The sequence below is a fragment of the Scyliorhinus canicula genome, chromosome 1 (assembly GCF_902713615.1).
Source record: "Scyliorhinus canicula chromosome 1, sScyCan1.1, whole genome shotgun sequence".
NCBI classification, from domain to species: Eukaryota; Metazoa; Chordata; class Chondrichthyes; order Carcharhiniformes; family Scyliorhinidae; genus Scyliorhinus; species Scyliorhinus canicula.
Genome location: NC_052146.1, coordinates 178,440,065 through 178,465,712, shown reverse-complemented (window position 1 = coordinate 178,465,712; position 25,648 = coordinate 178,440,065). Strand labels below are relative to the sequence as shown.

The window sequence follows — 25,648 nt, the reverse complement described above, 5'->3', positions numbered from 1 at the left end:
CCTATTTATGACACTTATAAAGATTATTATGACTATTAAATGGTGGATTTCCATGATCAAATTACATAATACCTTTTGGCTTTATTTTGTGTGTACTTCTGGCAAATGTTTACTGTGTGTGCGTGTGGATGTTTGCTTTCCTTGTGCTAAAAGTAAAGAATAACCAGATTTTAATGATAAAGTTTTAGAAAAGCTCTCGAGTGAATTAAAACAATACATCAGAATGGATTGGATAGATGATGATAACAGTCTATATCGTCCAGCCTAATTCCAATGGTCACACTACTGCACAAACGTAGACTCAGGATAACTTGTATGTTGCGACGAAATTTGAATTCTAAACACAAACGTTGTCATGCACCAATATTGGAAGTTAGGAAGGTATTTTCTTCGATGATAAATACCAAAATTATAATAGGCAGATTTCCAGGAAATGGTATTTAATCCTCAAATAGCATTGAGCCCATTGGATATAAACCTGCCTTTTCAACTCTGGAGAAAACAGTTCCCAATTAGATTTCCATACTCTATGATTAGCAATTAAACCCACGTTTGTTTTTTTAATATAAATTTAGAGTACCCAATTCATTTTTTCCAATTAAGTAGCAATTCATCGAGGCCAATCTACCTACCCTGCACATCTTGGGGTTGTGGGGGGGAAAGCCACGCAAACATGGGGCGAATGTGCATGATCTTTCATAAACTTACTCGCCTCCTCTGGTGTCTCGAAATAAAACTCCAGATTCCGGAATGTGACCCACAAATGATCAGTATACAATATACTGAATTTCACATTTTTCCTGAATAGGGCCGAATAGGGCCGCTTTGGCCCTATTCAACCCCGCTCATCACCTGACCAACTACGCTCCTAAGTTCTGATAAATACGCACTGCTTGGGCCTTCCCAAGTGCATTCTCTCACCTCCTTTGCCTACCGTAGAATCTTCTCTTTATCCAAACGACAGGGAAACATGACCACGATCGCCCTTGGTAGCTCACTTGTCTTCAGCTTCCTCTTTACCAACCTGTGCGCTTGATCCACCTCAGGTTGGCCAAAGACCCCTCCTCCCCCACCAACTTCTCTACCATTTGCGTCACATATTGTGTGGCCTGCATTCCCTTGATCCCCTCAGTCAGACCCACAATCCAAAGGTTCTGCCTCCTCGAGCGATACTCCAAGTCGTCCACCTTCTCTCTTAACTTCTGACCCTCTGTCTCAGCACGATTTCCATCTCCAACAAAGCCAATCAATCCTTATGGTCAGCCACCGACATCTCCACTTTCTGGAGCAATGCATGCTGCATCTCCAGTGTTTGCTCCACTCTCTCTATGACTGCCCGGATCGGCCCCTCCACCCTGGTAATGCTCTCTGAGTCCTCATTTCTCTGCAGTTCAAACATAGCCATCAAGAACTCCACCAACTGTTCTGTGGACCACTGAGCATGCAACAATGCCAGAGAGGTCTCCGCCATCTTTTCTTCTGTCGCAGTTTGAGAGATCACTTGGTCTGACTGTTGTACCTTGCTTTTTGCACTCCTCGTTTGATAGGCTACAGACATGCCCTATGTAGGAGAGTTCTTAGTGCCTCATACTTAAAACACTTGGGCCTCAGAGACTTCAGGCGAGCGCCATTCAGCACTGGTCCCTACAAACGGGGACCAGACGGAACGGCACTTGTGGGGGTCTTCCGGGGCATCAGAGGCCCCCAGCTGCATGCCCTTTGGTTAGGTTGATGGCCTGACACTGCTGATGCCACCTGGGTACCCAACCTGGCACTGCCAAGGTACACAAGTGGCCCAACCAGCTGGCGTGGGCACTGCCAAGGTGCAAAACTGACATTTTTTGCGCGAGCAGGGCAGCACGGTAGCACAAGTGGATAGCACTGTGGCTTCACAGCACCAGGGTCCCAGGTTCAATTCCCTGCTGGGTCACTGTCTGTGAATAGTCTGCCCGTTCTCCCCGTGTCTGCATGGGTTTCCTCCCGGTACTCCGGTTTCTTCCCACAGTCCAAAGACGTGCAGGTTAGGTGGATTGGCCATGATAAATTGCCCTTCGTGTCCAAAACGGTTAGGAGGGGTTATTGGATTGCGGGGATAGGTTGGAAGTTAGGGCTTGGGTGGAAATGAGGGCCTAAGTGGGTCGGTGCAGACTCGATGGGCCGAATAGGCTCCTTCTGCACTGTATGTTCTATGTACTTTGTACTTTCCACCTGTATAATTACCCCTGAAACGGGCGAAAAGACTCCAAGCAATTTCACTTCAAGCAGGAGCCACCTAATGTGCAACCACACACCATGGCTGCCACCAGAAGTCCTACATTCCAGGGTACTAAAGGAGGTGTCCATGCATGTGTTGGTTATCATCTTCCAAAATTCTGTAGATTCAGGAACAGTACCAACAGATTGGAGGGTCGCAAAAGTAAGCCCACTATTTTTTAAAAGGAAGCATGGAAGGAAACAGGGTATTAGAGAGCAGTTAGCCTCACAGTAATAGGGAAAATGCTAGAGTCTATTATAAAGGATGCGATAATAGGACACTCAGAAAATAGCAATGAGATTAGACAATGTCGACATGGATTTATGAAGGGGAAACCCTGTTGATAAACCTACTGGTGTTTTTTGAGGACGTAATTTGGAATAGATCAGAGTGAACTATTGGATGTGTATTTGGACTTTCAGAAAGTGTTAGATAAAGTCCCAAGAGGTTACTGAACAAAATTACAGCATGTGGAATTGGGGGTAATGTGTTGTCATGGATTGAGAATTGGTTAGCAGGCAAGAAACAGAGTAGGAATAAATAGGTCTTTTGGATTGGCAGTCACTGACTAATGGGCTCCTTCAGGGATCTCTGATTGGGCCCCAGCTATTCACAATATAGATCAAAGATTTGGATGAGGGAACCTAAAGTATAAGGATCAACCATGATCATATCGAATGGCAGAACAGGCTTGAAGGGCCAAATGGCTTATTCCTCCTCCTATTTTCGATGTTTCTATGTTAAACTAACAGTTTTTTAAAAATCTGTTTTTTTTGTGTAGAGTTCGAAAGTACTAGCAAAAAAGGAGCTGGCTTATGTTCCTCTGATTGGTTGGATGTGGTATTTTCTGGAGATCGTATTTTGCAAGCGACAGTGGACGGAAGATCGCAAAAATGTAGTCCAGAGTTTGCGTAATCTCCGGGATTACCCTGAAATCTTTTGGGTAGGTATAGTGCTGAAATCAGTAACCAAGGTTGATGGTTATGGTCCTCATGGTTGTTAATTGTACATGTCTTGAGTTTCTCCATACAATCCTTCAATGGTCTTTGTCAACTACAAGTGTCTCTGACCAGGGGGAGAAGTGAAGATAAAAGAGGATGCTGCCAAATACAAGCTATAAAAAAAAGTGACAGCGAATGATGTTCTGGACAAATGGAAAGCAATTTTTGCCGTGAAAGTAGGAGAGGACAGAGCTATATATCTGGGTCTGAGAATGCTGATATGTTCAATAGTGGTTGCCTTTCTTTTAGGAACAAAACTTGTCCAATCCTACAATGAGAGTGTTTGGACAGAGAAATCAAAATGTACAGTTCTTGATGCAAGAAATACAAACGGCAAAAAGCTACGTACAAAAATGTGTCAAATTATCCTCGCATACAGATATAGGTTAACCTATCCTCTTCAGGGTTGAGGGTTCTGCCCACCCAGAAGCAAGTATACACGTCAATCCTGAATGTTTCTGCACAACAAAATGTAATACGAATTATTCACAAACTGAAAAACAATACACAATCCCATCCTATCTCTTTTCCTTGTTGCTATGACCCAGAATGACAACAAAATCATGTTCCCTTGACAAGGTTTGATTATTCTAGAGCTTTGTTACATTCATTTTTTTTTGCCTATTTGTTGTTGGAACTGTAATTATTATCATGGTGAAGCTGACACAGTATCTGTTGCTGTTCAAGGAACAGTTGCAGACGATGAAATGAAAAGAAAAGCCAGCTTTCACCAAAGTTTCTTGAGAATTGACACCTTGTATCAAAATGCTACCAGAAAATTATTGCTTATCTCTGTTTCACATTTTCAAATAAAGTTCATTTAGAATGTCAGGATTTCCCATTGACTGCAACCCTCGTCACTGGGAAACCCGTGCACCGGCATGGGATCGGAATTTTCCGCCGGCGTGAATAGCTGGTAAATCCCGCACATAGTTTCTGAGTCTGCGGATGGTTTTAGTGGCAATAAGATGATTGTTTTTTTTTTAAATATGTTTTTAAAATAAATTTTGAGTACCCAATTCATTTTTTCCAATTAAGGGGCAATTTAGTGTGGCCAATCCACCTAGCCTGCACATCTTTTGGGTTGTGGGGGCGAAACCCACACAAACACAGGGAGAATGTGCAAACTCCACACGGACAGTGACCCAGAGCCAGGATCGAACTTGGGATCTCAGCGCCGTGAGGCAGCAGTGCTAACCTACTGTGCCACTGTGCTGCCCCAGTGGCAATAAGATGATTGGTGGTACAACTTTTTGCAGTGGTATCTACAGGGATGTAGTCTCAATCACTTTCTTCCTTTGATATCTTTTCTGACTTGCAGTTTCTGATTCACTGTGAAGGAACACGATTTACAGAGAAAAAGCACCAGATCAGCATGCAGGTGGCTGAAGCAAAAGGCTTGCCCAAGCTAAAATACCACTTACTCCCCCGAACAAAAGGCTTCGCACTCACTGTGCAATGTCTAAGGGATGTAGGTAAGGTTGCAAGTTATTATAATATTTATCTGAAAACTAGAGTATACTGCTCTCGATATGCATAAAAATATTTGTCTACATGGAATTTTCTAACCCAGTCGCATGATTTGCAAGTAGATCTACCTTGCAAGTTCAGAAGTAAAAATGTGAAGCAATCCATATACGTGAATTCAAGCTCCTGTTCTTGATTCTGTTTTAGAGTTATCCTTGTTTTACTCCTTGTTGCCCAACACTGATGACTGTCTGGCTAACAAATTTCAACGTGTTATTTCTTGAAAAATATATAGGGTGCGATTTTATGGCTGCTTTGCGCTTGAGTGAGTGTGTGCGGCGGCCTCAGATTGTGGGAAAGGCTAAAATCGGGAATCTTGCTGAGTGCCGATTAGTTTGCAATCGAACCGGCTGCTCCCGCTTGTGAAATCTGGATCCCACCGTGATGTGGTGTGAAATCAATAAGCACCACTTAAAGCCAATCTCCATACAATTAATGGGATCGACTCCCAATCTAATGACCTCCCGTGATCTAACGTGACCAGGGGCCCCTCCGGTGGCCAGGGGTGCATGGGCAGGCATGTCAGATGATCAGGGATAGGGGGGGAGGGGATGAGCCATGGGGGGTCCCGGGTAGACGAAACCGCTGATTGCCAGTCTCGCACCCTCTCCAATTCCTTACAGATATTACATGGGATTAATGATATCTTTGACCCCATGGAGGCTGCTCTCGCGGTGCTCCTGGCAGGCCAAGCAGCCAGACGCTGGAGAAGGCAGCGGCAGCAGCAGCGTTGACAGCGGATCGAGGCGGCGGACCATTTTCAGGGCTCCACCTCACACCCAGGGGACTCAGCTGCCCATCAGACCAGGGAGGAACCCAAAGGGGGAGGCCGGCGTAGACCCAAGGTGTGCAGTCATCACTGGTTTTTCGAATAGATGACGGACAAGTGTATGCCGCATGAGGCTCAACAAAGGGATGGTATGGCACCAATTCCATGTCCTTGCGGACTTGGCACCACATGGAGGAGGAGCATACCCACTCTCGGTTGCCGTCAAGGTCACCGCAGCCCTGAACTTCTACGTCTCAGGATCATTCGAGGGCTCGATCAGGAACTTGTGTGACATCTCACAAACTGCAGCCCACAAGTGCATCAGTGAGGTTATGGATGACCTATTTGCCGGGCAGCGAACTGCGACCAGGCTAATGACGGCAGTATAGAGGCCATTGACCGATGTGGAGACCCGATACAAGGAGGCCTAGGCCCATGCGGTCACCCATGCGGTGCATCGGACTCCTCAAAATTAGGTTTCTTCTTTTTTTTAATGTATTTTATGCCAAACTTAATCAAAAGGTACAAAAACATAAATCAAAGAACATTCTCCACACCTCTCAGTTCACTGATTGTGCAAGTTTTTCTCCCACTCATCCTCGCCCGAATCATATGCATGCTATGCACCACCTTAAACTGAAACAAACTCATCCTCGCACACGAGGAGGTTGAATTCACCCTGTACGTCACCTCACTCCACATCCTATCTCCGCCCCCGCAGCTCCTCCTCCCATTTATCCTTGATCCTCACCACCTGCACTCCCCCTTGCTCCCTCCACCACCCGTATATATTCTACCCTCCTCTTCCACATCCGGGAGCAGAATCCGCTCCAATAAGGCAGCTTTGGAAATCCTCTACATCCCTTCCGCACAAAGTCTCTCATTTGCATATACCTGAACTCGCTTCCCTTCAGAACCTCTGCCACACGGTAGCACAGTGGTTAGCACTGTTGCTTAATACGCTAGGGTCCCAGGTTCAATTCTGGCTTGGGTCACTGTGTGGAGTCTTCACGGTTTCCTCCGGGTGCTCCGGTTTCCTCCTGAAAGTCCTGAAAGACATGCTGGTAGGTGAATTGGACATTCTGAATTCTCCTTCAGTATACCCGAACAGGCGACGGAGTGTGGTGACTCGGGGCTTTTCACAGCAACCTCATTGCAGTGTTAATGTAAGCCTACTTGTGACAATAATGATTATTATTCATACATCTCGTCCATTCTTGCAAACCTCTCCTCCAAATATAAGTTTCTTGCCCTCACCATTCCCACCTCCTGTACATGCCACCCGTCTCCTCTGGCTTAAACACATGATTCCCAGCCAGTGGTGTTAGCACCGACACGCCCTCGATCCTAAAGCCCTCCATCCTAAAGTATCTCCTCAACTGGTTCCACACCCTAATCATGGACTGTGCCACTGGGCTCACCATGTACCTCCTCGGTGCCAGCGGAAGCACCACTCTCACCATGGCCCTCAGGCTGGACCCCCTGCAGGATGACTCCTGCATCCTAACTCACTCTAACCCCTCTCCTTCCCACCACTGCCTCACCTTCTCCACATTCGCCGCCCAGTAGTAGTACAACAGATTAGGTAACACCAATCCCTCCCTTTCTGCCTCTGTAGCAGGGTCCTCTTCACCCTTGTTACCTTCTTTGCCCATATAAACTTCAAAATCACTGCATCCAGTTTCCAGAAAAAGGCCTTCAGGAGGGTCTGGAATACAAACAAGAACCTTGGCAGAACATATATTTTTACCACCTGGACCTTCCCCGCCAGTATCAGGTGTAACGTTTCCCATATCCTAAAGTCCTTCACCTACTATAATATTGTAGGTCAGATAGGCTTCAGATGGTTTCACGGGTCGGCGCAACATCGAGGGCCGAAGGGCCCGTACTGCGCTGTAATGTTCTATGTTCTAACTGTGTTAGGTTCCATTTGTGCATTGTCGCCCACTCCCCTGTCACCTGAACCCCCAAATACCTAAACCTGTCCCTACCAACCCTGAATGGCAACACCCCCAAATTGGCTCCCCGACCCGCCTCATTCACCAGAAACACCCGTCTTTTAGACAGTCAGCTCATAGCCTGAGAAGGCCCCAAACCCCTCTAGTATGTTCATAATTCTCCCGGTTCTCTGCAATGGGTCCAATACAAATAGCAGCAGGTCGACTGCATACAACGATACCCGATGTTACCTACTTCATACACAGTTCCCAGCTACTCTACTGACCCCCTAAGGGCCATCACTAAGGGCTCTATTGCCAGCGCCAACACCAGCAGCGAGTGGGGACACCCATGCCTCGTTCCCTTGTGCATCCTGAAGCTCCGTGAACTCATCTCGCTTTTCCTACACTCGCCACCGGGACCACGTACAACAGACACACCCACTACCTGGTCAAAAGCCTTCTCCGCATCCATAGAGACCACTACCTCTGGTACCCGTCCCTTCAACAGGGTCATGATTACATGTACAAAACCCATTTGGTCCTCTGTAACCACCTCCAAAACGCATCCTTCCACCCTCCCTGCCCTAACTTAGCCAACACTTTCACATCTGTGTTTAACAGTGATATGGACCTGTATGACCCACTCTCCAATGGATCCTTCCCCTTCTTCGGGATTAATGTGATTGATGCCTGGCTCAGTGTCTCCGGCAGCTCCCCCTTCTCCAGTGCCTCGCTAAACACCCCCCAATAAATGTGGTGCCAACTCCTTTGCGAACTCCGCCGGGTAACCGTTCAGTCCCGGGCCTTCCCTGACTTCATCCCTTTTAGGCTATCCATCACCTTTTTCCACCCTAGTGGCTCCTCCAGCACCTGCCTCCTCGCCACATCTAGCCTTGGGAATTCCAGCTCGTCCAAAAACTTCCCATATCCCCTTCCTAGATCGGCCAGTACTCCCTGAATGCCTTGTTAGTCCTCCCCGACTCCAACACTCCAACCTTCCCTGTCCGTAATCTCAATCTCCCTGGACGTAGCCTGTCTCTGTAGCTGATGGGCAAGCATTAGGGTCTCCTCTGCATATTCATATTGCACCCCCTCGCTCCCGTAGCTGCCCCAACACTAATGTTCTAACACCTTCCCCGTCGTCAACCTATTGAACTGTCCCTGTACCTTCTTTGTCTCCCACAACCTCTCCTTGATGGAGGCACTCGAATATTTCATGGCCATCCGATTTTCTCGTTCAACAACTGTCCATACTCCTCCCTCCTCTTTTCATAGAATTTATCATAGAATTTACAGTGCAGAAGGAGGCCATTTGGCCCATCGAGTCTGCACCGGCTCTTGGAAAGGTAAGGCTCTATGAGCCTTATGCGAGATAACCTCCACCGCCTTCAATGCCTCCCAAAACGTAGCCACCGATCCATCCCTGTTCCGATTCAACTCCACATAGTCTCTAATCACCGACCGCACCTTCTCTCAGTACCCCTTGTCCACCAAAAGCCCCAAATCTAACCTCCATCCCGGCCTCTGCTCCTACCTCGAACTAAGCCTGACCTTTAGCCAGTGTGGCGCATGGTCTGAGGTCACGTTTCCCGCATAAATCCTACCTACCACATCCAACAATCTGGCTTGGCCAGTATCCCTAAATCGTGGGGCTGGTCTCCTCGGTGGCACGGCTGCGAGCTGTGCGGTGTTTGCTCTGTGGGATCAGTACAAGTGCTGCTCCCCCTGGTTGGCTGGGAGCTGGCGGACACGGTTCTGGCGAATCAGCCAGTGAGACAATCATTTGTGGCGCGAAGCCTGTGGGGCCTCGGTAAGTGGACCAATTAATGTTTGATACCGCTGGTGGCATCGCCGGATCGGGAAGCACGCAGTAGTTCCTGCTCACTACCACACTTTGAAAATGTTCCATTAAATCATGCCCATAATTATGAAAATATAATTATGAAAACATTAATAAACCACCACATTTGTTACATAAAACATCATGGCCTCAAAACCAAAAGATCCTTGTTCTAACTTTAATATGCATAACCCAAGACTTTGGGCCAGCCTTTGTCAGGCAGGCATTGAAAATGGTGGGTAGAATCCTATTCCGGGATTCCTGCCCCTATTTCTGGGACCCTCCCGTACTGCATTTGTTCCCATTTGGGTGAATCGTGCCCATTGATTAAGAGCAGTTAAGAAGGTTACAATGAGGTGAATCTTTTAACCTGACCCTTGGCATACACATGCCACCGTATGTGTCTCGGGAGCTCTACAGGAGGCACCAGCCTTGAATCCAGCCTATCCCCAGCAGGAAAATAATGGGGATAGAGCTGTGGGGCGCTGCTGGGTGGGAGGTAGAATGGCGGTGTTGGGAAATCCCCCATTTCCCATTTCCTACTTCAAAGATGAAAAATTGCCCTTTTACTTCAAGATGATTAACCTGCAATGGTATAAATCACACTGCAATTATGACTAAAGTCGTTTTGCCTTTTACTAATTGGCCGTTGTTATTATTGGGTTTACTTGATCACAATTCATTTTATAATTGTGGATTATATTTGGCTTTTATTGTATTGTTTTCATCTGAAATTATTTTCTTTAGTTCCAGCTGTGTATGATGCTACACTAAATTTCAGAAATGGTGAAAATCCGACATTGCTAGGAACTTTACATGGAAAAAAATACCATGCAGATTTGCATGTTCGGTAAGATGCTGGAGTGCATGTAGTTTATGCCATAATTTTCTCTCTTATTTTGCTGCTGAGTAGTTGGCTCAATTATCCATGGGGTGGAGGGGGAATGGAGGAAATGATGCGGGGGCCGGGGGGGGGGTGGAGTTTGGGATATTGCAACGAGGCTGTTGAGCAAATCATAGGCCAAGAAGTATGTGGGGTTGCATTGGGAAGAGGATCACAGCCCAGGAAGGTGTTTGAAGCCTGTAGATTTCATTGGGTTGCTGATGGGGAATGAGAGGGTTTGTGGTATGGTTAGCGTGGAGTCCAATTGCAGGGAAAGTTTTATTTTAAATGTATTTAAATTTTATACATGAAAACAATAATGGGCAATAACAAACAACTACCACCCCTTCTCAAGGTACAAAAATTCCCGTAAATCTCTGAGCCATACTGAGGTGCTGGGTGGAGGAGCTGACCTCCAATCCATCATCCCCGCCTTCGAGCAATTAGTGAGGCGAAGGCCAGGACATCAGCCCCCGCCCCAGTCTGCAGCTCCGGCAGGTTCGATACCCTGAATATGGCCCCGAGGGCCATATTGGCTTCAGTTCAATTTGTAGGATCGCCAACATGGTGCCAAACAGGAGACCCAGACCCCACGAGCTTGCGACGCAACCAGAAATGTGTACGTGGTTAGCTGGGTCCCTCCCACAATGTCACATTCATCCTCCGCCCCCCCTGGAAATAATCTGCTCATCCTGGATTTGTTCAAATGGGCCCTATGCACTACCTTCAACTGTATCAGCCCCAACCTCGCACATGATGACGTTGTGTTCACCCTATGCAGAATCTCACATCACTCTCCCTCCTCCAGCTCGAACCTCAACTCCTCCTCCCACTTGGCCTTAACCCCCTCACCTCCCCGTGTGTGCGTGGGTTTCCTCCGGGTGCTCCGGTTTCCTCCCACAGTCCAAAGATGCGTGGGTTAGGTGGATTGGCCATGATAAATTGGCCGTGGTGTCCAAAATTGCCCTTAGTGTTGGGTGGGGTTACTGGGTAATGAGGATAGGGTGGAGGTGTTGACCTTGGATAGGGGGTAGGGTGCTCTTCCCAAGAGCCGGTACAGACTCGATGGGCCGAATGGCCTCCTTCTGCACTGTAAATTCTATGTATCTATGTAAGAATACCACCTGCCCCACTTTTAGCCTCCGAAATATCTCCAAGGTACTCCCCTCCTCCATTCCTGCCACTGACAAAACCCCCTCCTGCAACCAGGAAGGGGCACCACCGGGAACGCAGAAAGATCTTCTGAGCTAAGTTGCACACCTGTAAATATCTAAATGTTTCTACCCATGAAAGTCCACATTTCCCCGCCAACTCCTCCAAGCTCGCAAATCGGCCCTTCTAAAACAAATCCTCCATCACAACATCCCCCTTCTCTTTCATCCCTTAAACCAAATGTCCAACCTTGCTAGCTTGAATATGTAGTTTGCATGATAATAATAATAATCTTTATTAGTGTCACAAGTAGGCTTACATTAACACTGCAAAGAAGTTACTGTGAAAATCCCCACTCACCACACTACGGCACCTGTTCGGATACACTGAGGGAGAATTCAGAATGTCCAATTCACCTAACAAGCACGTCTTTTGGGACTTGTGGGAGGAAACTGGAGCACCCGGAGGAAACCCATGCAGACGCTAGGAGAATTTGCAGACTCCGCCAAGACAGTGACCAAGCCGGGAATCGAACCTGGGTCCCTGACGCTGTGAAGCCAGAGTGGTAGCCACTGTGGTAGCCACTGTGTTACTGTACCTCCCTAAACTGGTACCAACTTGAATATTGCCCCAATTTGAACTGCTGCCAAAATTGTCTCCATATCTTCAGTGTCGAGGTCACCACCGGTTTCCATGAGTACTTCTCCGGAGAAAAAGGTAGCAAAGCAGTCACAAACGCCCTTAGCCCCAACCCTGCACGACTACATCCGCACCCATAAAGCCTCTACATCTCCACACCAACCCAGCACTTTAATGCTGGGTAAGTTAACAAGGTAGGCTGGTGGGCTGGAAGGTAACACTGCCATTCCTCCTGAACCACCAGCTGTGCAGAAAAGACACCTGCTTGTCTCATCTAACAGTCCTTGTTACCTTTCAGCTACCAGTTTTCCTGAGACCAGGAAACCCAGCCAGCAGGTGTTAAAGCTGGAGGAGAGATCAAATCATTGGCAGGTGCCTAGTTAAAATATTAAGATGAGGACAGTGCATTCCAGATCACAACCCAACTGAGGAAAGAAAAAAATTGTTTCTGAGACTGCCGGTGGCGGCTATGAAGGAGTAAGTCGCACATTTGGTCGCTCCCGCTCTGGTCGGACTTTTGGACTTTTCCCCCCGATTTTCTACCGGACTTGAATTGTAAAACTGATGACAGAGGCAATTGTGTACTGAAATCCCACATCGGTGCATGGAGAGAAGGACTAGAAGTGCTCGTAAAGGCAGAAACAGAAAGACAGAGAAGGCTTGGGCTGAAGCTGCAGCGGGAGGCAGCATTGCGGAGGGCCGGACCTCTGGTTTGTCAACCCAGCGATCAACGGAACAGCTGTGCAAGTCATTCAGGAAGGCTTTGCTAAGCAGAAACGGGACTGCTTGGACCCGATAAAAGAGTCAATTATGCGGCTGGAGCTTAGATTGGACGCCCAAGATCGGGCGATCCGGAAGTAGAGAAGATGCTGGCTGAGCAGGAGGAACATCAAATGCGGTTGAGTTGGAAGTGGGGATGCTGAGAGACCAGCAGAAGAAGCTCCTGGAGAAGGTGGAGGACCTAGAGAATCGGTCCCGCCGGCAGAACTTGAAATCGTTGGGCTTCCGGAGAGGTCTGAAGGTACGGACGCTGGGTCATACATCGCGGACATGTTTGAGAAGCAGCTGTGGGGATGGGGCATTCTCCCGACCCTTGGAGGTGGACAGGGCTCACAGAGCACTCACGAGAAAGCCATGAATGGGCGACACCCCCGAGGGCAATGGTGGTGAGATTTCCCAGGTGCTTGGATAAGGAGCGCATTCTACATTGGGCCAGGCAGACACGGATCTGTAAGTGGGACAATTGCATCCTGTGGGTTTACCAAGACCTGAGTGTGGAGGTGGTCAGGAGAAGAGCAGGCTTCAACCAGATTAGGTCGATCCTTTTTAAGAAAAAGGTGAAGTTTAGACAAAGAACAACAACAAAGAACAAAGAAAATTACAGCACAGGAACAGGCCCTTCGGCCCTCCCAGCCTGCGCCGATCCAGATCCTTTATCTAAACCTGTCTCCTATTTTCCAAGGTCTACTTCCCTCTGTTCCCGCCCATTCATATACCTGTCTAGATGCCTCTTAAATGATGCTATCGTGCACGCCTCTACCACCTCTGCTGGTAAAGCGTTCCATGCACCCACCACCCTCTGCGTAAAAAACTTTCCACGCACATCTCCCTTAAACTTTCCCCCTCTCACCTTGAAATCGTGACCCCTTGTAACTGACACCCCCACTCTTGGGAAAAGCTTGTTGCTATCCACCCTGTCCATACCTCTCATAATTTTGTAGACCTCAATCAGGTCCCCCCATAACCTCCGTCTTTCCAACGAAAACAATCCTAATCTACTCAACATTTCTTCATAGCTAGCACCCTCCATACCAGGCAACATCCTGGTGAACCTCTTCTGCACCCTCTCCAAAGCATCCACATCCTTCTGGTAATGTGGCTACCATAACTGCACGCAGTATTCCAAATGTGGCCGAACCAAAGTCCTATACAACTGTAACATGACCTGCCAACTCTTGTACTCAATACCCCGTCCGATGAAGGCAAGCATGCTGTATGCCTTCTTGACCACTCTATCAACCTGCGTTGCAACCCTCAGGGTACAATGGACCTGAACTCCCAGATCTCTCTGCACATCAATTTTCCCCAAGACCCTTCCATTGACCATATAGTCCGCTCTTGAATTTGATCTTCCAAAATGCATCACCTCGCATTTGCCTGGATTGAACTCCATCTGCCATTTCTCTGCCCAACTCTCCAATCTATCTATATTTTGTTGTATTCTCTGACAGTCCTCCTCGCTATCTGCAACTCCACCAATCTTAGTATCATCTGCAAACTTGCTAATCAGACCACCTATACCTTCCTCTAGGTCATTTATGTAGATCACAAACAACAGTGGTCCGAGCACGGATCCCTGTGGAACACCACTAGTCACCCTTCTCCATTTTGAGGCACTCCCTTCCACCACTACTCTCTGTCTCCTGTTGCCCAGCCAGTTCTTTATCCACCTAGCTAGTACACCCTGAACCCCATACGACTTCACTTTTTCCATCAACCTGCCATGGGAAACCTTATCAAACGCCTTACTAAAGTCCATGTATATGCCATCTACAGCCCTTCCCTCATCAATTAACTTTGTCACTTCCTCAAAGAATTCTATTAGGTTTGTAAGACATGACCTTCCCTGCACAAAACCATGCTACCTATCACTGATAAGTCTATTTTCTTCCAGATGTGAATAGATCCTATCCCTCAGTATCTTCTCCAACAGTTTGCCTACCACTGACGTCAACCTTACAGGTCTATAATTCCCTGGATTATCCCTGCTACCCTTCTTAAACAAAGGGACAACATTAGCAATTCTCCAGTTCTCCGGGACCTCACCCGTGCTCAAGGATGCTGCAAAGATATCTGTTAAGGCCCCAGCTATTTCGACCCTCGCTTCCCTCAGTAACCTGGGATAGATCCCATCTGGTCCTGAGGACTTGTCCACCTTAATGTCTTTTAGAATACCCAAAACTTCCCCCTTCCGTATGACAACCTGACCTAGAGTATTTAAACATTCATCCCTAGCCTCAACATAGAACATAGAACAGTACAGCACAGAACAGGCCCTTCTGCCCTCAATGTTGTGCCGAGCCATGATCACCCTACTCAAACCCACGTATCCACCCTATACCCGTAACCCAACAACCCCCCCTTAACCTTACTTTTATTAGGACACTACGGGCAATTTAGCATGGCCAATCCACCTAACCCGCACATCTTTGGACTGTGGGAGGAAACCGGAGCACCCGGAGGAAACCCACGCACACAGGGGGAGGACGTCCAGACTCCACACAGACAGTGACCCAGCCGGGAATCGAACCTGGGACCCTGGAGCTGTGAAGCATTTATGCTAACCACCATGCTACCCTGCATCTGTCTTGTCCCTCTCCTTTGTGAATACCGATGCAAAGTACTCATTAAGAATCTCGCCCATTTCCTCTGAGTCCACACATAAATTCCCTCTTTTGTCTTTGAGTGGGCCAATCCTTTCTCTAGTTACCCTCTTGCTCCTTACATACGAATAAAAGGCTTTGGGATTTTCCTTAACCCTGTTAGCCAAAGATATTTCATGACCCCTTTTAGCCCTCTTTATTGCGCGTTTGAGATTCGTCCTACTTTCCCGATATTCCTCCAAAGCTTCATCAGTTTTGAGTTGCCTCGACCCTATGTATGCTTCCTTTTCAATCTTGGCTAGTCTCACAATTTCACCCGTCATCCATGGTTCCCTAATCTTGCCATTTCTATCTTTCATTTTCACAGGAACATGTCTGTCCTGTACTCTAATCAACCTTTCCTTAAAAGACTTCCACATTTCAAATGTGGATTTACCCTTAAACAGCTGCTCCCAATCCACATTCCCTAGCTCCTGCCGAGTTTTGTTATACTCTGCCTTTCCCCAATTTAGTACTCTTCCTTTCGGACCCCTCTTGTCCTTGTCCATGAGTATTCTAAAACTTACGGAATTGTGATCGCTATTCCCAAAGTAATCACCGACTGAAACATCAACCACCTGGCTGGGATCATTCCCCAATACCAGGTCCAGTATGGCCCCTTCCCGAGTTGGACTATTTACATACTGCTCTAAAAAACTCTCCTGGATGCTCCTTACAAACTCTGCTCCATCTACGCCTCCAACACTACACGAATCCCATTCAATGTTGGGGAAGTTAAAATCTCCCATCACAACCACCCTATTGCTCCTACATTTTTCTATAACCTGTCTGCATATTTGTACCTCTACTTCATGCTCGCTTTTGGGAGGCCTGTAGTAAAGTCCCAACAATGTTACTGCACCCTTCCTATTTCTCAGCTCCACACATATTGCCTCAGTGCTCGAATCCTCCATCGTGCCCTCCGTAATCACAGCTGTGATATCATCTCTGACGAGTAATGCAACTCCTCCATCCCTTCTACCTCCCTCTCTATCCCTCCTGAAGCATCTATACCCTGGGATATTCAGTTGCCAGTCCTGCCCTTCCCTCAACCAAGTCTCAGTAATACCAATAACATCATATTCCCAGGTACTGATCCAAGCCCTAAGTTCATCTGCCTTACCTGCTACACTTCTCTCATTAAAACAAATGCACCTCAGACCACCTTTTCGTTCATCATCTCTTCCCTGTCTACTCTTCCCCTTAGTCAAATTGAGTTTATTGTCTCGTACCATACTGGCTTTAGTTGCTGCTTCTTTACTGACCTCTAACTTCCTAATCTGGTTCCCATCCCCCTGCCACATTAGTTTAATTAGACTGTTGTATCCGGCCCATCTCTGGGTCACGCACGAGGAACAGCACTTTTATTTTGAGTCGTCTGAGCATGTGCTAGACTTCGCGAAAGGAAAAGGACTGGTGGTGGACTGAGAACTTTTGAACTTTACTGCAAAGTTTTTGATTGTTTAGTTTTTCTGTTCTTTTTTTTTAAAAAAAAAAGAAAAATTCTCATTTTTCGTTTTGTGGAAGCTGTTTGTAATGCCTTTTATATTGGTGTTGGACCAGCGGTAGAGCTGAGTGAGTTAAGATTTTCACTAGCACTGTAGGGGGATGGCGGTGTGCTTGTTTAGATCTTGGTGTTTTTCTGTCAGGCAGTTGTGTGGGGATTGTTTGATGATGGAGTATGTTTGTATGAGCGGGGGTGGGGGGGGGGGGGGGAAGGGACAATAGGTGGGAGACTATCCGGCACCAGGGATGGGGGCCACCAAGCTAGCTGGGCGGGCTAGCTCATGGAAGCACAGTGGGGGGTGTGCATATGTTTGATTTATTAAAGGGGATGGGTTACAGGGTGTTGTTATGAGGGGGGGGGGGGTAAATGTTCTGCTGACGAGGGAGGGACTTGGGCTAAGGGACTGAGGGGAGGTTGGGTTGGAGGCTGCCTGGGGGCGGACCGGTGGAGGCCCAGAGCTTGGGCTGGAGGCGGACCCAAAAAAGGGGATGGCTGATCAGCGAAGGTGAGCCCCCCAACTAGGCTGATCACCTGGAATGTTTGAGGGTTAGATGGGCCGGTCAAGAGGTCATGTATGTTCGTGCATCTTAGGGGACTGAAGGCAGACGTGGTAATGTTGCAGGAGACACACCTTAGAGTAACTGCCCAGATTAGATTGAGGAATGGCTGGGCCAGTCAGGTCTTTCACTCGGGACTAGACTCCAAGACTAGAGGGATCGCAATCCTGATCAAGAAGCGGGTGGTATTTGAGGCAGATAGAATAATCTTGGATGTGAGAGGTCGGTACATTATGGCCAGTGGGAAACTGGAGGGGGTGCAGGTGGTATTAGTAAATGTGTATGTGCAAATTGGGATGATGTGGAGTTTATAAAGAGGATAGTGGGGAAAATACCGGACCTGGACTCGCACAGGTTGGTCATGGGAAGGGATGTCAACACCGCTATTGACCCTAACTTGGACCGGTCAAGCTCGAAAAACGGGCAGGGTGCCAGCAATGGCAAAGCAACTAAAAGTGTTCATGGAGCTGATCGGGGAAGGGGGGCGGGGTTAGATGTGGGACTTTTGGCAGACGAAGGGGTGTGCGAGCGGCTGAGGAAATGTATCGAGAACTACCTGCAGGTCAACGACACGGGAAATTTCAGCAGTGGTGGTCTGGCAAGCACTGAAGGCGGTGGTCAGAGGGGAGCTGATCTCGATACGGGCCCATAGGGAGAAGGTGGACAGGGAAGAGACGGACCGACTGGTAAAGGAGATACGACAGATCGATAGGAGGTATGCGGAGACGCCAGAGGCAGGGCTTTTAAGGGAACGGCGGAGGCAACAGGCAGGGTTTGGCTTGTTAACCACAGGGAGGGAGGTGGAGCAGCTGAGAAAGGGGGGGGCGATCTATGAGCATGGAGAGAAGACCAGCAGAATGCTTGCACAGTAGCTTAGAAAGAGGGAGGCAGCCAGGGAGGTAGGGAAAGTAAAGGATGGAGATGGGAACCTGGTGGGAGATTCAGCAGGGGTGAATAATGCATTTCGGGGTTTCTACAGTAGGCTGTACAGGTCGGAACCCCCTACGGGGCCGGAGGGGATGAGGCGCTTCTTGGGGAATTGGTAGAAGGCCTGGGGGTCCCGATCGGGTTGGAAGAGATTATTGAGGGTCTGAAGGCCATGCAGGCGGGTACAGCCCCGGGGCCAGACGGGTACCCAGTGGAGTTTTATAAAAGGTTCTCTGGGAGATTGGGGCCGGTGTTGATGAGGATGTTCAATGAGGCGAGGCAAGGGAAAGAGGGGTGCTGCCCCCGACTATGTCACAGGCCACGATTTTGCTGATTCTGAAGCAGGACAAGAACCCAGAGCTCTCTGGGTCCTACAGGCCGATATCCCTGTTGAATGTGGATGCTAAATTGCTGGCCAAAATTTTGTCCTCCAGGATTGAGGATTGTGTTCCGGATGTTATTGGGGAGGACCAGATGGGGTTTGTTAAGGGTAGGCAGTTGGTGGCCAATGTAAGAAGGTTGTTAAATGTGATCATGATGCCCCCGGAAGATAGGGAGGTGGAGGTAGTGATCACAATGGATGCAGAAAAGGCTTCTGATCAGGTAGAATGGGATTATCTGTAGGAGGTACTGGGGCGGTTCGGATTTGGGCGGGGCTTTATTGACTGGGTCAGGTTGCTGTATCAGGCTCCTGTGGCACGCATACGGACGAATAGGACAACACCGGACCATTTTAGACTGCACCGGGGAAAGAGACAGGGATGCCCCCTCTCTCCACTGTTGTTCGCGCTAGCTATAGAGCCGTTGGCAATTGCTCTGAGAGCCTCAAGGGGCTGGTCTGCCTGGGAGGGGGGGGGGGGGGGGGGGGGGGGGGGGGCGGTGTAAGAGTGGAGCACAGACTCTCGCTCTATGCAGACGACCTGCTTCTGTATGAGTCTATGTATCGGACCCAATAAGAGGGGATGGAAGAAATCATGAGTGTTCTAGAGGATACCAGTTTTCAGGGTATAAGCTAAATATGGAGAAAATGTGAGATGTTTGCGGTCCAGGCGGTTGGGGGAGCTGCCGTTTAGATTAGGGGGAAGCTTTAGGTACCTAGGCATTCAAGTGGCACGGGAATGGGACCGGCTGCACAAATTAAATCTGGCCCGACTAGTAGACCAAATGAATGACGATTTTTGGAGATGAGACGCGCTTCCGTTGTCACTAGCTGGGAGGGTGCAGACGGTAAAGATTACGGTCCTCCCGAGATTCCTGTTTGTATTTCAGTGTCTCCCCATCTTTATTCTGTGGTCCTTTTTTAAACGGGTCAACAAAGTGATCACTGACTTTGTTTGGGCGGGCAAGACCCTGCGAGTAAGGAAGGTAATGCTTGAGCGGAGTCGGGGAGAGGGCGGGCTGGCGGTGTCAAATTTTAGTAACTATTACTGGGCCACGAATATAGCCATGATCAGGTAGTAGGTGGTGGGGGAGGGGCATCATGGGTGCGAATGGAGGCGGCTTCATGCAAGGACACCAGTCTGGGGGCGTTGGTAACTGCATCTCTGCTGTTCCCGCTGGCACGGTACTCCCATCGGCACGGTACCCCACCAGCCCCGTGGTGGTGCCGGTGGCCCTGAGAGTCTGGGGGCAGTGGAGGGACATGTGGGATCAGAGGGAGCATTGGTCTGGTCCCCAATCTATAATAATCACCGGTTTGCCCTGGAAAGTATGGATGGGGGGTTCCGGATATGGTGGACAGCAGGGATTGAGAGGATGGGGGATATGTTGATAGAGGGAGCTTTCCGAGTATGAGGGCGCTGGAGGAGAAGTTTAGGTTGGCGAGGGGAAACAAATTCGGGTATCTGCAGATGCGGGACTTCCTACCTAAACAGATGTCAACCTTCCCGCTCCAACCGCTAAGGGGGATTCAGGACAGGGTAGTTTCCAGAGGGTGGGTAGGAGAAGGGAGCGTCTCTGACATTTACAAGAAACTTATGGGGTCAGAGGAGACACCAACCGAGGAGCTGAAGCGCAAGTGGGAGGAGGAGCTGGGAGGAGAGATAGAGGATGGTCTATGGGCGGACGTGTTGAGTAGAGTCAACGCGTCCGCAACATGTGCCAGGCTCAGCCTGATACAATCAAGGTCGTTCACCGGGCCCACATGACAGTGGCCCGGATGAGCAGATTCTTTGGGGTGGAAGACAGGTGTGTAAAATGTGCGGGAGGACCAGCGAACCATGTCCACATGTCCGAAGCTTAGGGGATTTTGGCAGGGGTTTGCAGATGTCATGTCCATGGTGTTAAAAACAAGGGTGGTGTTAAAAACGAGGGTGGCGATTTTCAGGGTGTCAGAAAACCCGGGAATCCAGGAGGAGAAAGAGGCAGACGTTCTGGCCTTTGCTTCCCTGGTATCCCGGAGACGGATACTATTAGCTTGGAGGGACTCAAAGCCCCTGAAGTCGGAGACCTGGCTATCGGACATGGCTAGCTTTCTCTGTTTGGAGAAAATCAAATTCGACTTGAGAGGGTCATTGTTAGGGTACGCCTGGAGGTGGCAACCGTTCGTCGACTACTTCGCGGAAAATTAATCGTCAGCAGAAGGGGTGGGGGGGGGGGTGGGGTGGTTAGCTTAGCCAGAGTGGGGGTTAATAAAGGTGGGATCTATAAGGAAGGGAGATGGCTTTTGCACTATGTTTATAGTTTCATGTCCATTGTTTATTTTGTTGTTACAATACCAAAAATACCTCAATAAATGTTTATTTTTAAAAAAAGGAAAAGTTGCTTCTTTTGCCAATCACCATAACTCTGTGCCCTCTGGTTACAGGCCCTTCTGCCTCTGGAAACAGTCCCTCCTTATTCACTGTCAAAATCCTCAATGATTTTGAACACTTCTATCAAACTTCGCCACCTCTGCTGTAAGGACAACAATCCTAGCTCTGCACATAACTGAAACCCCCATGGGCGCGATTCTCCGCAAATACGGCGAATCGTAAAGGCTGCCGTGAAACTGCCCGTGTTTCACGGCAGCCTCCGGGCCCTCTCCCGGGACCCGATTCTCCCCCCCCGGGCGGGGCTAGCAGCGGGGCCCCGTGAAGCACGGCATCGCGGACTTAGCGACCGTCGTTAAGTTCGCGCGGCAAGCGTCACGGCGGCTGACGCGCACGATGACGTCAGCCGCGCATGCGCGGGTTGGACAGCTCCAACCCGCGCATGTGCGGGGCCGTCATCTCCCGCGGTCGCCCCGCGGACTGATCCTGCGGGGCGGCGGAGGGAGAAAGAGAGCGTCTGTTACAGACGCACTGCCGTGCCAATCGGGGCCCTGGATGCCTAGAACGGGAATGTTGCGGCCGTTTTTACGACGGCAGCAAGCAGGTGTGTTTGCTGCTGTAAAAACGGTCGTAAAGGCCTGGGCACTCGGCCCATCGGCCTGGGGGGAATCGCTGTTCGCCGTTAAAAAACGGCGAGCAGCGATTCGTGTTGTGGGGCGGCCGTGGGGGGGGGGGGGGAGAATAGCGGGAGGGCGTGAAAAATGTCGGGGACGCCCTCCCGCTATTCTCCGACCCGTCGTGGGCAGCGGAGAATCGCGCCCCATATCTCTGGTATCACTCTCTAGTGAATCTCTTTGGCAGTCTCACCTAAGTTCTTGAATTCTTCATGTGGTTGCTCATAATTGGCCATCGTATTTCAGCTGGGCCTAACCAATGATTTCTAAAGGTTTACCATAACCTCCTCACTTTCATACTCAATGCATCTATTGATAAGTTTGGAGATGCTGTCTTTTTTTTTTGACGTTCACTTTTCTCCAGTTAATTATTCTGTTCTGGTTTGCCCCTTACCCTTTTTCATTGCCAAACTAAACATTATGCTATGTTCCTGTCCCCTAAATGTTCTCCTGCTGACACTTGATCCACTTGGCCCAACTCATTCCAAAGAACCAGGTCTAACTATGCATCACTTCTTGGTGACTGGAAACAGTTCTGTAGAAGGTTTTCCTAAACATCTCATGGAACTCTTGCCCCTCTCTGCCTTTTACACTGCTCCTATCCCAGCATATATCCAAATAAGTCCCACCTCCCATTATAACTAGTCTACAATTCTGGCATCTCCCTTTAATTTCCTTGCAAATTTGTTTCTCTTCGATTTTCTCACTAATTGGTGATCTATACACTACACTGAGGATTGATTTGCACCTTTTTGTCTCTTACCTCGAGCTAGTTTACATTTTTGCCCTTGACCCTTCTGAAACATCCTCTCCCTCTGGCATAGCGGTGTTCAACTTCATAATGCCACACTCATCCTTTTCTTCTTGTCCTCTTTTGCACCTTGTATCCAGGATTATTTAATCCCCACTTCTGCCCTTTTTTTGAACCAGGTCTCTGTTATAGCCGCAACATCATATTTTCACATGGCAATCTGAGCCTGTAACTCGCCATTCTTTTTTTAAATTTAAAATGATCCCATTTATATAATTTGCATCTCTACCCTCTTCCTGCCAAAATGTATTATTTGCATTTCACTGTGCTAAATTTCATCCGCTACATGTCTTCCCATTTTACCAGTCTAATCATGACCTCCTGAAGTATGTTACAATCCTTCTTGTTGTTTCTTACATCTCCCAAGGTCTGTCATCTGCAATTATGTCCTGTACACCCAAATCCAAGTTATTAACATGTATATTAAAAAGAACAGTGAACCTCATATCAATTCCTGGGAAATATCACTGTCTGAAAAACAATTGTTGACTCTGTTTTCTACCCTTTAACTAATCTTCTATCCATGCCGCCTTTTTTTTTCATATTCGTTGAAAAGATGAGGGCATCGCTGGCTAGACCAGCGATTATTGCCCTTCCCTAGTTGTCTTTGAGAAAGTGGTCGTCAGCTGCCTTCAACTGCCGCAGTCCCTGAGGTGTAGGTATACCCTCAGTATTGTTCGGGAGGGAGGTACAGGATTTTGACCCAGCGACCATGAACGAATGGCGGTATCTTTCCAAGTCTGGATGGTGAGTGGCTTGCAGGGGAACTTCCAGATGGTGAAGTCCCCAGGTACCTGCTGCTCTTGTCCTAGATAGCAGTGGTTGTGGGTCCGGATGTTGCTGCCCAAGGAACCATGTTGAGTTCCTGCAATGCATCTCATAGATGTTACACACGGTGCCACTGTTCATCAGTGGTTTTTATAAAAGGGATAGCAATCAAGCAAGGCTGCTTTGTCCAGAATGGTGTTGAGTTTCTTGATTGATGTTGGAACTGCAGTCATTCACGCAAGTGGAGAGTATTCCATTACACTTCTGACATCTGCCTTGTCGATTGTGGACAGGTTTTGGGAGGGGGGTCAGGAGGTGAGTTCCTCGGCTCAGGATTCCTAGCCTTGGACCTGATCTGGCAGCTACAGTATTTATATGGCTAGTTTCTGGTCAGTGGTAACCCCTAGGATGTTGATAGTGGGCTATTTAGCGATGGTAATGCCATATGGATTATGAGTATTTTTGATGTGTTTAAAATGTTTTAACACTTCTTTGCTTTTTGATCTGCAGACGAATCCCTTTGGAAGAGATACCTGAAGATGAAAGAGGATGTGCTGCCTGGCTTCATAAACTATACCAAGAAAAGGTGAGTTCATCAGTTCAACGGCAAAGAAATATTAATTGATTCATTATTCATTTAAAAAAATATATTTTTATTAAGGTATTTGCAAAATTATAACAATAACAAAAACAATAACGTTAACATGGTAAAGTAAACATTTCCCCACCTGACCCACTCTCCACAGACCTCAACCATTTAACACCTATCATCCCTTCAGAATGCTGCTTCTGCCGACATTTTAATTTTCCCCGAGAAAGTCGCCGAATGGCTGCCACCTCCGAGAGAACCCCAATCATTGACCCTCTTAAGGCAAACTTTATTTTCTGGAGACTGAGAAATCCAGCCATGTCACTAACCCAGGTATCTACCCTCGGGGGCTTTGAGTCCCTCCACATTAAAAGGATCCGTCTCCTGGCTACCAGGGAGGCAAACGCCAGAACGTCGGCCTCTTTCACTCCCTGAACTCCCACATCTTCTGACACTCCAAAGATCGCTATCTCTGGACTCGGCACCACCCGTGTTTCTAGCACCTTTGACATTGCCTTCGCAAACCCTGCCAAAACCCTCTGAGCTTCGGGCATGCCCAAAACATGTTGACATGGTTTTCTGGGGTTCCCGCGCACCTCGCACATCTATCTTCTATCCCGAAAACCTGTTCATCCTCGCCGCCGTCATATGTGCCCGGTGGATCACCTTAAATTGTATTAGGCTAAGCCTGGCATGTGATGAGGAGGAATTGACCCTGCTTTGGGCGTCCGCCCACAGACCCGCCTCTAACTCTCCTCCTAGCCTGTCCTCCCACTTGGCCTTAAGCTCCTCCACCGAGGTTTCCTCCGCCTCCAACAGCTCCTGGTAGATATCCGAGACCTTCCCCTCCCCCACCCAGGTACCAGAAACTACCCTATCCTGTATTACCCATTAGTGGCAGCAGCGGAAAGGCCAACACCCGTTTCCTCAGGAAGTCTTGCACTTGCAAACATCTAAAACCATTCCCTGGCGGCAGTTTAAATTTATCTTCCAGCGCCTTCAAGCTGGGAAAGCTCTCATCTATAAACAGTCCCCCATCCTTCTAATTCCTGCCCTCAGCCAGCTCTGGAACACGCCATCCAGCCTGCCCGGTACAAACCTGTGGTTGTTACAAATCGGCGTCCAGACCGACGCACCCTCCACCTTCTTATACCTCCTCCATTGCCCCCAGATCCTCAGTGCCGCCACTACCATCGGACCTTGTGGAGTATCGGGCCCGCGAAAATGGCAGAGGTACCGTTACCAATGCTCCCAGACTGGTGCTTTTACATGACGCCGCCTCCAACCGCTCCCATGCCGACCCCTCCCCATTACCCACTTCCTAATCATGGCTATATTAGCCGCCCAGTAGTAGTTGCAGACTTCCCACCCTCCCCCCGACTATGCTCCAACAACATTTTCTTCACCCCCGGGGTTTTATTCGCCCACACGAAGCCTGAAATGATCTTGTTCACCCACTTGAAAAAGACCTTTGGGATGAAGATGGGGAGGCACTGAAAGACGAACAGAAATCTAGGGAGGACCGTCATTTTCACAGTCTGTACCCTCCCCGCCAATGATAACGGGAGCATTTCCCATCTCTTAAAAGTCCCCTTCCGTTTGCTCTACCAACCGGGATAGATTAAGCTTATGCAGTGC

At 48.5% G+C, this 25,648-nt stretch overlaps 1 protein-coding gene across 7 annotated transcripts in view; it reads left to right on the top strand.

Moving 5' to 3' along the window:
- Positions 1-25,648, top strand: part of agpat4 (1-acylglycerol-3-phosphate O-acyltransferase 4 (lysophosphatidic acid acyltransferase, delta)) — a 221,678-nt gene that overhangs the window by 137,016 nt on the left and 59,014 nt on the right. For all 7 annotated transcript variants that reach the window (XM_038803483.1, XM_038803453.1, XM_038803474.1 and 4 more), the window contains 4 exons: positions 3,036-3,197; positions 4,577-4,730; positions 10,079-10,181; positions 23,932-24,007. In XM_038803483.1, coding sequence (XP_038659411.1) covers positions 3,036-3,197; positions 4,577-4,730; positions 10,079-10,181; positions 23,932-24,007 — 495 coding nt within the window. The remainder of the gene's footprint in view (positions 1-3,035; positions 3,198-4,576; positions 4,731-10,078; positions 10,182-23,931; positions 24,008-25,648) is intronic.